The sequence below is a fragment of the Oncorhynchus tshawytscha genome, linkage group LG13, assembly GCF_018296145.1.
Source record: "Oncorhynchus tshawytscha isolate Ot180627B linkage group LG13, Otsh_v2.0, whole genome shotgun sequence".
Classification (NCBI taxonomy): domain Eukaryota; kingdom Metazoa; phylum Chordata; class Actinopteri; order Salmoniformes; family Salmonidae; genus Oncorhynchus; species Oncorhynchus tshawytscha.
In genome coordinates this window covers 46,732,871-46,746,760 of record NC_056441.1, presented here as the reverse complement: position 1 = coordinate 46,746,760, position 13,890 = coordinate 46,732,871, and the positions used below count along the sequence as shown (strand labels likewise).

The 13,890-nt window shown below is 44.3% G+C and overlaps 1 protein-coding gene across 9 annotated transcripts in view; it reads right to left on the bottom strand.

Moving 5' to 3' along the window:
- The window catches only part of LOC112265016 (DISP complex protein LRCH3), a 77,768-nt gene that overhangs the window by 10,587 nt on the left and 53,291 nt on the right, over positions 1–13,890 (bottom strand). For 4 of the 9 annotated variants that reach the window (XM_042295788.1, XM_042295790.1, XM_042295791.1 and 1 more), the window contains exons 12-21: positions 13,608–13,748; positions 13,292–13,339; positions 5,918–5,971; positions 3,715–3,795; positions 3,070–3,147; positions 2,344–2,380; positions 1,972–2,085; positions 1,176–1,276; positions 750–887; positions 369–446 (exon numbers count right to left, since the gene is read on the bottom strand). In XM_042295788.1, the coding sequence (XP_042151722.1) occupies positions 369–446; positions 750–887; positions 1,176–1,276; positions 1,972–2,085; positions 2,344–2,380; positions 3,070–3,147; positions 3,715–3,795; positions 5,918–5,971; positions 13,292–13,339; positions 13,608–13,748 (870 nt within the window). The remainder of the gene's footprint in view (positions 1–368; positions 447–749; positions 888–1,175; positions 1,277–1,971; positions 2,086–2,343; positions 2,381–3,069; positions 3,148–3,714; positions 3,796–5,917; positions 5,972–13,291; positions 13,340–13,607; positions 13,749–13,890) is intronic. The other 5 variants (XM_042295789.1, XM_042295792.1, XM_042295793.1 and 2 more) reach the window with 5 other exon arrangements.

Below are 13,890 nucleotides of genomic sequence, written 5' to 3'. Positions count from 1 at the left end.
GGTGGCCCGTTTGTCAATTGAGTTAGCTGGAGTCAACTGATAAACAGCAGGGACAGAGAAGTAGGCTAAACTGTTGTTGATACAAAAAGCAGAGTAGTAGAGGGAGTCTGTCTCCCTACTATGAACAAAATATCTTATGATAGAAGAGAAAAACCTGCACTGTCTGAAAATAGCCTTCAGGTATTTCATTCATTTTTTGAGGTCACTGCCTGCTGCTAGCAAATTAAAATCTGAAGAACAGTCAGTCAGTAAAGGTTCTCTTGGATCATATACTTTTTCTAACCCATCACAAACACACAGACGTTTTAGCATGAAGACTAGTGAGTTGAGTATGCCAGTCATTTATTCAACTAGTGTGAAGGTCTTACCTGTGGAACCCCGATCCTGCGACACGCCTCCAGAAAGTTCTCCACGTTCCGCCGACATTTGGCCATCGTCAGTTTGGGCTTGATGGACAGAGACAGAAAGGGGACAATGGTAAGCACAATGACAGCGGTTGTGTCCCAAATGGCACCCTATTCCCTGTCAAGTGCACTACTTTTGACCAGGGCCTATAGGGCTATGTCACAGCATATAGGGAATAGGGCTCCATTTGGGATGTAAGCAGTGTCTGATCATAACCCAAATGCAAAAAGTGTAGTGTTCCTGACAGAAAGACACACTGACAAAGTGTATTCTAAAACTGATATCTCACCAATGCACACATGGTTGGCACGCACAGCACACGCACAAAGTGCGCAAACACTCACCACAGCAGGGGAGGGCACATGGATGCTGGGTACGGATCGTGGCCGCACGTGATTTGCCAGATGGCAGAGGACGACCCCGTCGGTCAGTGCTGCTCCCAGGTCGCTTGGCAAGGACACTTTCAGACGCGACTCTATGTTCTACAAAATAGAGCCGGACACAATTACAGGGGGATCAGCCCATGTCGGGACTGGAGTTTTTCCTGACCTTGTGATCTGACCTGGGCTCATGAAGCATCTGAGAGTAGGAGTGCCGATCTAGGATCAGGTCCCGTGTTCATATAATTGTACTCATTACGATCTGAAAGGAAAGACTGATTCTGGTTCAGCACTTCTACTCTGAAATGCTTTATGAATACGGGCCAAGGAACTCAGTAGAAACTCCAGGCCCTAATGGCTTGTTCAAAAGGGGGGGGAGAATCTGTTCACCTTCCGCAGTTGCTCCACCAGAGCAGCCTCCTCTCCCATGGGGCCTTGAGCCTGGGTAGGGGTCACATCTTCAGGATCTGGCCTGGGGGCGGCACCATCACCTGGCGAGGAAGGCAGAATCAGACAGGCTCAAACATACACACACAAGATCAAAAGCTGGTGAAAGCAGAATGGCTGCTAATCAGTCATCCTGAAGACGAGGAAAGTCCAGCTCTACGGATACAAGTGCATGACCAGACGGCTGGCAAACAATCCAGAAGGCAAACTACAGCAGATAGAACTACAGCAACAGAAGGAACTTGAAGTAATAGAGAGTCGGAACAAAACCAACAGAAAACTGAGCTACGAAACTATAAGCCACAGATGCATGTTAGTCACTGAACCAAACAGACAAAACTCTGACAGAAATCAAAGTCATAGATGGGATCACAAAACCAACAGAGCAGACCAGCATACATAAGTCAAAACAAAAGCAGACAATATCCCCTCCCCTATTTAAAACATAGAAATCTTTCCATACGCAAAATGATCTAATACTACTACCCCCCCTCCCTGACCCCCAAATAAATTCTAAGGGTGTGAAGCATCTATTTTGTTTGACTATCCACAGTATCGCTCAGTGACTGTGCAGGATCCCATCCAGACGTGTCTATCAGCCCAGCTAGTTACCAGAGCAATGTCACATGACACTAAATTGCGACATGCGCATTGCACACTCAAGAGGTACCAACACTCTCTTCTGAAAGCTCCCCAGGCCATGCAGCCAAGATCCAGAGGTTGTAATCCAGTGACATACCTCTCCTCTGCTCTTCCTTCTGGCTGAGGCGAAACAAGAAGCTGTCCGGCCGCTGGGCGGGTCCACAGCAGGAGGGTGGAGTAACAGGGCCGGGGTAAGAAGGTGATTGGAGGGCTGCAAGTAGAACAGGAAGTGAGCAGGTGGGAGAGTGGTAGAGTGAATATGGCGTGTTATAAAACCCTTTCAGATCCACAGGAACGTCTAGGGAGTTGTAGTCAATTTGGGATACAGAAAATGAGTAAGGAGAAGGGAAGGGTGTGTTGGAAGCTGCTCTCGTTCACAGCCATTTACACTCTGGTTTCCCTGGAAGCCAATGGGACTAGCTGCACCTAGCAGTGAAGGGCAGTAGGAATAGTGTGACTGGTGTCTTACCTGTGGGAGACAGGGAGGAGCAGCGATCCTCGCCCTGCTGGGTGGCCAGTCAAGTCCCGGCAGAGAGCAAACAGAGGGAGAGAGAGAGGGTTCATTTCATCCCACTTTCAACTGGAGTCAGGAGTGAAACTCCGGCATTCATGCACATACAGTTCTCTCAACAATACTCAGGTATATATCATGCCTCTGTCAGCACCAGAGATGTAATGAGGGAGAGTAAAGGCCCGCAAATATCACGAGAGCACCTTTTGACACCAACATTAGCGCTGTTAGCATTAGCATTAATCTTTTACTGTTTGGTGTTAACAAACCTATCTTTTACCACTACATCAAAGATGGGCAACTGTTACAGAGAAGAGGGTGGACTGTGGGCATAGAGCCATGGAGCAGACTCTCGCTGCAGGTAGGTAGAGTGGCCCCTTAGGATCAGCTTATTTTATAGACACCTAGTGCTTTCCTAATAGGTGCTCAACGCGTTTCCATTATGCAGGGGAAACTCACCTCATCCACAGCCAAAGTGTAGCTCACACCTGGGTGGTGCCACAGCAGGCACTTTGCACAGGGGAGCGCACCACACATGCACGAGCCAAACTCTAACCATCACCAAACTGGCCCTGGACCAGTGTTTAACAGCATGCTCCAAAATCCAAAGCATAAGGAAATAAAGAGAAAGAGAGACAGAAAAGGGAGGTTGCTCTGAAAAGACGACGCGCAAGGTTGCAGTACCTGCAGTAGACAAGTTGGGGCAATATCGGCAGGATAGGAGAGACACCCATCTATGGACATCCCAGACACAGTAAGAGACTGGGGGGAGGTGGTTGGAGAGAAAGAGTGCAGGAGGACAAAAATAAAAGGAGAAATAAGGAGAGAGACGAGGGAAGGAATGGCAACAGGTGGATTGAGGGATTTAAAAATAAAATAAAACGACAATTGAGGAGAAAGAGTAACAAGGAAGTGTGAAGGAAAATAAAAAGACGTGGAATAATGAGAAATTTATAAGCAGAGAGAGATAGAAAATGGAGTACTGTTCTGTTAATTGAGTGAAGCACAGTGCACACACAGCATGCTGCAGATACAGGCCACAAAACAACAACTGTGTGCATGTATGTGTGTGGGATGTTATGTTTGCAGACAGCCCGTATATCATTTTATATTTCAGTAATTTAGCAGATGCTCGTATCTAGAGTGAATTAAAGGAGCATTTGGGTTAAGTGCCTATGACTTGGTTGATTTGTTTGTTTGTATGTATTGCTGTGCTCCAACAATGTGCGACTGTGTGTATGCTGTGTACACATAGTTGCTCCCTAAATGTGCATGTGAAACAAGTCACATGTGTATATGTGTAGGACTGTAACCAAAGGTGTGTTTCACCTGCTTGTGAGTGCCAGGCTTCCTCTTTATGGTGTTGGTGTCAGTGTCTATCTCAAACACCATGCGAGGCTGGTACTCGCTCTAACAGTGAACCAGCCGGAGAAGGGAGAGAGAGAGAGAGAGAGAGAGAGAGAGAGAGAGAGAGAGAGAGACAGAAAATAAACACATACAGAAAGAGGGGAATCAGAAGAGAAAGAAGTGGAGGAGGAGAAGAGGGGTTAAGCCAGGACAGGTGTAAGCTACAATGCACCAGGAAAAAGGAACTATTTGTTATGCCCTACAGGCATTGGTAAAATGTAGTGCACTATATAGGGAATAAGGTGCCATTTGGGACACAACTCCTGTCTCTGGAACAGGTTAGTGAAAAAGTCAGAAAGCAAGGGGACAGGCAAGGATTCCAACAGCCAGCTGAAACCCAGAACCAAGCAGCAGGTCATCTCATAACTAAACTAACAGCGTTTTCACACGACCGTGCTGACCCAAACCATTCCATGCTGGTGAAGATATTTCCATTTTCCTTCCATGCACCCGATTAGGTATCTGATGCCAGCCCCCTTTTAAAGGGACATTATACAAAAAAAATTGTATTTTGTTCATTAGTCTACTGTTGACAGTCACAAATTGTGCATGTCAACAGTTTAACATTTCAAGACGAAGGACTGGAATGAAAGTGCTCTGACTACTTGAAGTTGCTGTTGTAAAATAAACAAGTCACGCCAAACCAGGCTGTAAATAAGCCATGTGTAACAAAAGCAGGCTGATACTTGGGTTACACTGTACTGTGCTCAGAGAAAAGTGAGCCAGAGGGGTAGAGTTTGGGTCGGAGGAACGTTACTGTGAAAAAGTTATAATACCCAGGGTTGTGTTCATTAGGGCACTTGACAGAAAATGAAAATGTGAGTTTTATCCTAGTCCTACATGGAAGTTCTATCCGCTTTTTTCCATTTGGTGCGTAACGAATACGACCCAGTTAATGATGTCAAACGCCACTTCTTTTACAGTGGCAGTGAATGGCGGAACGCATCGCTCACTGACTAACAGATTGTTAGATGCAATCAGAAAAAACAGATTTCCACACAGGCATATGACGAAACACAGGTAACTGCCAAAATAAAGGAAACTCCAAATGAAAGCGTCTTAGTAGGGCGTTAGGGCACCACGAGCTGCCAGAACAGCTTCGATGCAACTTGGCATAGATTCTACAAGTGTCTACAACTCTATTGGAGGGATGAGTCAGCATTTTTCTAATGAGAAATTCCATCATTTGGTGTTGGAAAAAGCTGTCTTAGGTGCCGCTACAGAATCTCCCATAAGTGATCAATTGGGTTGAGATCTGGTGACTGAGATAAACACCCTTTAAACTCTGTATGCTCCTTTGAGACCCCTCTTTCAAAGTCATCAAGATCTCATCTAACCATGGTAGCCAAAATAATGGGCAACTGGGCATGTTTATACATGACCCTAAGCATGATGGGATGTTAATTGCTTAATTAACTCAGGAACCACGTGTGTGGAGGCACCTCATTTACTCACGTTTCCTTTTTTTGGGCAGTTACCTGAAAGTCCATAGATTCATTCTCGTGTGAATGTGTTTAGCTATATAACCAAACAGTAGACAAGAGTGTTAGACATGGAGGGGGAGGACTATGAAAGGTTATTGGGTGTTGACTGGTGGGTAGATGGTGGATAGAGAGCAGGTGAGACACAGGTCGTGTTCCCATTTCCTACTGTTTTCCTAATGTGGGCACTTGTTTACTCCGCCACAAGGGTTTAGAAGCATAAAGATTAATTTTTGTTAAAAAATATATATATAAATTCCCCCAGAACAGCTTTAGATTGGTGTAAGCATGCCATGGGCTACAATATTTCTTTCCCCAGTTGCTCCCTTTTAAAACAGTGTTATTCAAAGTCGGGGTCGAGACCCTTTGTGTGGCCGACCGGAAACTGCAGTATTATTTCTAAATTAACATGACAGATTATTGTATGGAATGATACGTTTTGAAAAAGATACCTCGAAAAATAAATGTATTTATTGGTTTATTTTCATTTTGATAAGAGATGAAAATGCAATGAATTTAAGGTCATTTGTTGATGTAAAAATCTAAATTGACCACTGTTCTAAAATTAGTGGAGAGAGAGTGAAGTAGTGCACACTTGTTGGCTTAGGGAAGAAGAGAAGGGGAGCACAGCAACGGGGCCTTACCATGAAGAGGGCCGAGTCGTCCGTGTGGGTGGAACGCCTGGAGGGGTACGCGTTCTGGCAGGGAGGAGTGGAAGAGGGGGAATGAGGACAAGAACACACAGGGAAGACAGGAGGTGAGGATGGAGAGGGGGTGAGGGGAGATCGCTAGGATATATAGCCAGGGCTCTATACTAACACTTTCCCCTGGTGGCACAAACATTTTTAGTTGGTGGCACCAGCACATGATGTGGTGGCACCCCCCCAAAAGAATTGTGCAGCGTCCCACAACAGAATACATTTGAGTCAGCATCTTAAGTCATTATAAAGTCATTTACAATGCTTTATTAATTAGTGTCAGACTACAGAGATGGCATTCAATAAATAAGTTACTACATCTAACATGTCCAAGCAGGAATGCATGATAAAAAAATACGGGGATATACAACCCTAAACCAGTGATGGTCAGGAATTTTGGGTTGACAGTTAAGCTACTTTTGTTATATTTTACTGTCACTATAGGGCTCCAGAATTCAGATGTTTTTTTGTCTTGATGTGCTCTAATATTATTGTGTTATAGTATATGCATTGGTTGAAGCTCAATGTTACATACCATCATATCTAAACCAATATGACACCAATGTCGATGAAAATGAGCAAATTAACTTGTTTGGCGGTACACAACACACTCCACGCCTCTGGTCATGATTTGTCCGGCCGTTGGCGGGAACCACTATACCGGATCTTTGACCGTTAGCATTAGGGTCGTCAGACAATTTTTTCCAAAAACATAGCTCAAATTCTAGACGTCGGATTCATACGAGTCCACAGCGTCCATAAAATGAGCATCAGACTTGCCACCTTTCGGATTGAATAGGTTTGTAGGTGCAACCGTTAATGAAACGTATAAGGTATCCAGTGGCGACCCGTCATTCAGGGCATGTGGGGCTGATTTGCTTGTTTTTTTTGGCATTAATACCTGCCACATCAGTTTTCAAACAATTTCAAATAAAAAATAAAAACAAACATTCATTGAGTTCATAAAGCCCCATACAAATTAGTCTCATTTTGGTTTTCTTGAGTAAGGCAGCTCCAAAATGCAGGTGTTTCAGCCTAGCTCAGGGCTTTCAGTGGTGGTGGGGCGGGCCAGCAGAAAATACAGAGCGTTGCGTAGACTCAGTTTTCTACCACTCATGGGACAGTACAAGTCTAAAGTTAGAGCTAGAAAATGTATATTAGAAGTGTCCATCCAAGGAGGCTCAAGGTCATTGGCCACAGAAATTACGTCAAATCACGTTATTTGTACAGTAGCTTTGATTGGACTGATCATGTCAACATCTTACTTTCAAAGTCTTAGCTAGCAGTCATCATCATGAATCAAGTCGACAATCTACTGGCAAATCCTTTTTAATCCTTGTCATATGAAGAGAAATAATGAATAACGAAAACGTATCGGTACTCATCGGCTATTGGACATTAATATTACACAACACGTTGAAAATCGCAAATTTAACAATGAGTGGTTTGGAAGGAATCAGCGGCTAACTGCAAGCAGTGCAAAGCAATCAGTAACATTAGCCTGCTATTCAATGGAGTGGCTGTTGGTGTCTCAAGTTTCCAAAACTGTCAAAATATTGTCTGTGAGTATAACAGAACTGATATTGCAGGCGAAAACCTGAGGAAAATCCAATAAGGAAGTGCTATTTTTCCTGAAAGCTCTCTGTTCCATTGCATGCCTTCCCTCTATTTAAAGGGATAGCAACCAGATTCCTTTTCCTATGGCTTCCTCAAGGTGTGAACAGTCTTCAGACATAGTTTCAGGCTTTTATTCTGAAAAAATGAGTGAGAACGACACATTGCATCAGTGGATGGCTGGGTGCCAGCAGAGTTTTGCATGAGCAACAGCTTGGAGCAGACATTTTCTCTCTCTCTCCTATTGAAAAAGCTACGGTCCGGTTGAAATATTATTGATTATTTATTGTAAAAACAACCTGAGGATTGATTATAAAAAAACGTATGACATGTTTCTATGAACTTTACGGATACTATTTGGAATTTTCGTCTGCCCTGTTGTGACCGCTCGAGCCTGTGGATTACTCAACAAAATGTGGCAACCAAATGGAGGTATTTTGGATATAAAAATAATCTTTATGGAACAAAAGGAACATTTATTGTGTTACTGGGTGTCTCGTGAGTTCAAACATCCGAAGATCATCAAAGGTAAGTGATTTAATTTATTGCTTTTCGGACTTTCGTGACCAATCTACTTGGCTGCTAGCTGTTTGTAATATTTTGTCTACTGAGAGAGATGTCCTTACATAAACGCTTGGTATGCTTTAGCCGAAAAGCTTTATTGAAATCTGACACGCCAGGTGGATTACCAACAAGCTAAGCTATGTTTTGCTATATTGCACTTGTGATGTCATGAAAATTAAATATTTTTAGTCATCTAATTTGAATTTGGCCCGCTGCAATTCAGCGGATGTTGATGAAAATGATCCCGGTAACGGGATGGGTGCGTCAAGAAGTTAATCTAACACCACTGTCCAATTTACAGTAGCTATTACAGTGAAATAATACCATGCTATTGTTTGAGGAGAGTGCACAGTTATGAACGTGAAAAGTATTTAATAAACCAATTAGGCACAATTGGGCAGTCTTGATACAACATTTTGAACAGAAATGCAATGGTTGATTGAATCAGTCTAAAACTGCACATACACTGATGCCATCTAGTGGCCAAAATCTAAATTGCGCCAGGGCTGGAATAATACATTGTGGCCCTTCTCTTGCATTTCAAAGATAGTACTAAAAATATAAAAAGCATGTTTGTTTCTTTATATCATCTTTTACCAGATCTAATGTGTTATATTTGGGGCGTAGGTAGCTAGTGGTTAGCGCATTGGACTAGTAACCGGATGGTTGCAAGATTGAATCACAGAGCTGACAAGGTAAAAATCTGTTGTTCTGCCCTTGAACAAGGCAGTTAACATTTCCACAAACTTCAAATTGTCTCCTTTCAAAAAATATCAAGAACATGCATATCCTTGCTTCACGCCTGAGCGACAGGCAGTTACATTTGGGTAAGTCATTTTAGGTGAAAATTGAAGAAGAAAAAGGGTCCGATCCTTCAGAGGTTAACTCGACTGGATCTGTGTCCACGTAAAATCATGCACATGTCTTTTCATTCTCAATTGCTTTCATTCAGTAGGCCATTGCAAAACAATTCAGTGGGTCATGTGTAGAAAAGGTGACAGTTGTCCCTCCCAGCTGTCCCTAACAATGTCATTCTATTATCCTCAATTTCTCAACTGTAGGCTAGCTAACGACTAACGTCAGATGGATATACAGAAATTCTTCAAGAGAGGCAGTGCCAGCACCTCTGCCGAAGGCCAATCCGGTGAGAAATTAAGATTTGACCAGTTCACACAAACAAATTAAGACTAAGATTAATCACCTATTAAACCTCGAGTTATTGTAAATATGAGTTTAATAACAATACATGTAACAACACAGCAGACACGAATGAGGGAAAGAAGCTGGAGGCTGACAGGGCTGAGGGAGCATGTCTGATGAAGGTTAGTGAGAAAAAATGTTTAAGCTTTAAGTTAAATGTGTACAGCATGTCTTACTTTTGTTAGGCATAAATAAATTATGTTCATGATAACTTAAAGGGTCATGCAGAAAGAGAGAATTCTCTGCAAGGCGGAGATCAACATGCGAGCTGTATAAGTGAGAGAGAGCAAGCATGCCCAGAGAGGGAGGGACAACAAACAGATCCAGAGAGAGAGGGACAACAAACAGATCCAGACAGGGAGGGAGGGACAACAAACAGATCCAGACAGGGAGGGACAACAAACAGATCCAGACAGGGAGGGAGGGACAACAAACAGATCCAGACAGGGAGGGAGGGACAACAAACAGATCCCAGGAGGGAGGGACAACAAACAGATCCAGACAGGGAGGGACAACAAACAGATCCAGAGGGAGGGGAGATCCAGGACAGGGACAAAAAAGATCCAGAGAGGGAGGGACAACAAACAGATCCAGAGAGGAGGGACAACAAACAGATCCAGAGAGAGAGGGACCCAGACAGACAGAGAGACAACAAACAGATCCAGACAGAGAAGAGAGACAACAAACAGATCCAGACAGAGAGAGAGACAACAAACAGATCCAGACAGAGAGAGAGACAACAAACAGATCCAGACAGAGAGAGAGACAACAAACAGATCCAGACAGACAGATCCAGACAGAGAGACAACAAACAGATCCAGACAGAGAGAGACAACAAACAGATCCAGACAGAGAGAGACAACAAACAGATCCAGACAGAGAGAGACAACAAACAGATCCAGACAGAGAGAGACAACAAACAGATCCAGACAGAGAGAGAGACAACAAACAGATCCAGACAGAGAGAGACAACAAACAGATCCAGACAGAGAGAGAGAGACAACAAACAGATCCAGACAGAGAGAGAGAGACAACAAACAGATCCAGGCAGGGAGGGAGGGACAACAAACAGATCCAGACAGGGAGGGAGGGACAACAAACAGATCCAGACAGGGAGGGAGGGACAACAAACAGATCCAGACAGGGAGGGAGAGACAACAAACAGATCCAGACAGGGAGGGAGGGACAACAAACAGATCCAGACAGGGAGGGAGGGACAACAAACAGATCCAGACAGGGAGGGAGGGACAACAAACAGATCCAGACAGGGAGAGAGGGACAACAAACAGATCCAGAGAAAGAAAGAAATGAAGCCGCTGCAGCAACTCCTTCCAGAAATGAGTGATTTAGGGGATAAAGACACTGGGCCCAGACAAGTGAAGCTGAATAGCTACCCCTAAGGTTTTGGTACACAGAAAATGGCATTTCAGCACTGCTGGTTTGAGAAATACAACTGGGTAGAGTACTCTGTTCAAAAAATGCAACTTTCTACTTTCCATGTAGAGTTCGTGGAAAAAACATTCCATTTGATTATTCTGTCAGTAATGGCTGCAAAAATTGGAAAAAGCTTTGTTTATCTTCTGGTAAACATGAAATGGCACAAACACAGAGACAGTGTTGTGGCATGGCAAAGCTACCAGGCAACTAGCAGTCATGGTGCTAGTGATAGTGATATTGCAGAGAGAAGGGAGTATCTGAGGAGAATTGTTGCCGTCACCTCAATGTTAGGAAGACAGGGACTCTCTTTCTGTGCCAATGATGAATCTAGTGAAAGCACAAATAGAGGGAACTTTATTGAATGTATGGAGCTTTTGAAGGAGTTTAACCCTTTCCTGCAAAGGTACAATACTCCATCAAACACGACCAATAAAAATGGACCAATAGAAGTATGAGAGATTCCTTCAGATTTAATGAAACCTTGATTTAACTAGGCGGAACTAATTATTATTTACAATGACGGCCTACACCGGCCAAACCCGGACGACGCTGGGCCAATTGTGGGCCGCCCTATGGGACTCCCAATCACGGCCGGTTGTGATACAGCCTGGATTCGAACCAGGGTGTCTGTAGTACTGAGATGCAGTGCCTTCGACCGCTGCACTACTCGGGAGCCCTAAAGATGCAGGAATGTCCATACGCAGGAACGCCCCAAATTATGGACTGCAATTGCACCGTTCTCCATCTTGCTACTATGGAGGGAATGGTGTAGACTTGAGACCAACTCAAGGAATACGTCATTGCCCTCTTCCGTCAGATGCATTCCACTCCTACATCCCAGGGTGGGGTGGCGGATTGTGTTCCCTGCTGATTGACTGAGCGCCAGGCCACCTCCATGCACTTCTGGTCCCACTGGGACATCCAGCTTCTCCGCTGTGCGATATCAGACCACCGTTGTCCAGGGAAACATTCGGATGACCATCTGTAAATCTCTGCATGTGCCGCACCAGTGCCGTCCCCTTGGCGTATCCCAAGTCGTTTCCACCGAGGTGGATGACCAGGATGTCAGGGGGAGAAGTAGCACAGGCCCTCTGCTGGCGCAGAACACTGAGCAGTTTGTGTCACTTCATGCTTTGCTCTCCGAGCCACCTAATGTGACAGTCAATAATGAGAGTAAATAAATAATGGGTTGGCTACATGTTGATTATTTCTGTATTTTCCAGGAGCTCTCTCGATTGGCTTGTTAAAAGAGTTTACTCCATATTCGCTTCAATGGGTTTCTGTTTTTTCACCTCCCTCTGGAAAATAAGCTGTTAATATGAAATAATTACTAATAACTACATTACTTTGGTTGCCATTTGTCACTGTGTAATTTTACTTTATTTGTATTGGTGTCATGCTGGACAATCACCTAATGTGTAAAAAACCATGGAAATTAAAAACTGTTTGAAGTGAGACGTAGGCATTGGTCTGAAGCCAAAACATGATTAATATGACCACCACAATGCCTTCCCCACCCCATGCTCTACCAGGGGTTTCTAGCACACAGTTGTGACCTACTACAGTAGCTATGTTAGTCTACTGTACTTCAAACAATGTGCATGCAGGTTGCTTAGGATTCAAACCCAATTCATACTCTGAGAAAAGGTGCTCCCACAATAATGTCATCTGTACCGCATTCAGACCCTCCTCCCTTTAATATGGACAACTAGTTGCTCCCCGTATTTGCATATTGCAATGTAATACAATCACAAGAGGCCCACAAGGGGGTAGAGCGAGTGCCCCAACGAAACAGGCTGTACCAGCAGCAGGGCAGACATGATGAGGGTAATGTACTTTATTGTTTAACAAATTCATGGTTTTATCCTCCCATAAAATAGGACGTTTTGATTGAGGTGTCCAGGTAGAATGTGCGACCAATAAAAAACGTAACTCGCACAGCGAGGTTAAAGGGTCGCAAGATGCGACTAAATGGTTGCAGTCTAGAGCTCTGCCTATTTTAAAGAAGGCACAAAAAAAGACGTCTTACTGTTATTGTTAAACGACAATACATTGCTGGGGTCGTAGATGTTTCGTCTTTACCCTCAAGAATCAGTGATGGTATAACTGAAGGGGAGGGAGTGTGAAGGAAGGCAGGTGACCACAATAGGAGCAAAAGAGAGGGGTGTGTGTGTGTGTGTGTGGGGTGTGTGTGTGTGGGGTGAGGTGGAGGATTAATGGAGGACAATTGAAAGGGGGATGACATAGAATTCATGGGGGGAATGAACACTGGACATGACTGCTGAAGAAAATGCGTAGTCATGTTAACAGAGAGCCCCTGTGAAATTGTATTAAAACTTGTGCTTTTTGTTGTTTTTCTAGAACCTTTCATGCCAACACATACATTAACTCAGCATGGCGAGACCTTTAGAGTGAGAGAAAACAGAGGAAAGAGGTGAGAGAGAGCGAGTTAGAGAGAGAGAGAGAGAGAGAGCGCGAGTTAGAGAGCGCAGTGTGTGGACTCACCTCGTTCTCTGTGGGACTCAGCTTGGTAGGACTTTGAGACACTTTGTGCTGTGGAGACCGAGAGACCAGTCTCAGTCATACACAATGCTCTCCAACAGGTCTACTTAGAAAATGCGCTAGAGAATGTCATTCATTTGAGGCCATTCATATTTATCTTTTACTTAAATTTTTTTAAACATAAGGCTACTGCAGACATACACAGCATCAGTGTAAACTCCAATAACGTTCCACCAACTCCCCCACTAAATCCACCACTAACAGAGATACAAGAGCAAGACATAAATCAACAATAAAACTGAATAGTAGTCGGAGGAACCTTGACGTAGGTCATGACGGCGTCCCGCTGCACTGAGCGTGGCTTCTGCCTCTCCTCCTCGTACCGCAGGGCAGCCAACTGGGCCATCCTCCGCACGCGCTCCACACTCGGACCTGCACCAACCCCAGCCCCTGACCCTCTCTGAACACAAAGAGGGAGGGGGGGAGAGAGGAAGGGGAAGGAAACACAGCGAGAGGAGAGAAACCAAGAGAGAGGAGAAAGATGAAGGATGGAAGATAGGGGGAAACAGAGGGAGAGGAGGCGGAACGAGGAAGAGAAGAGC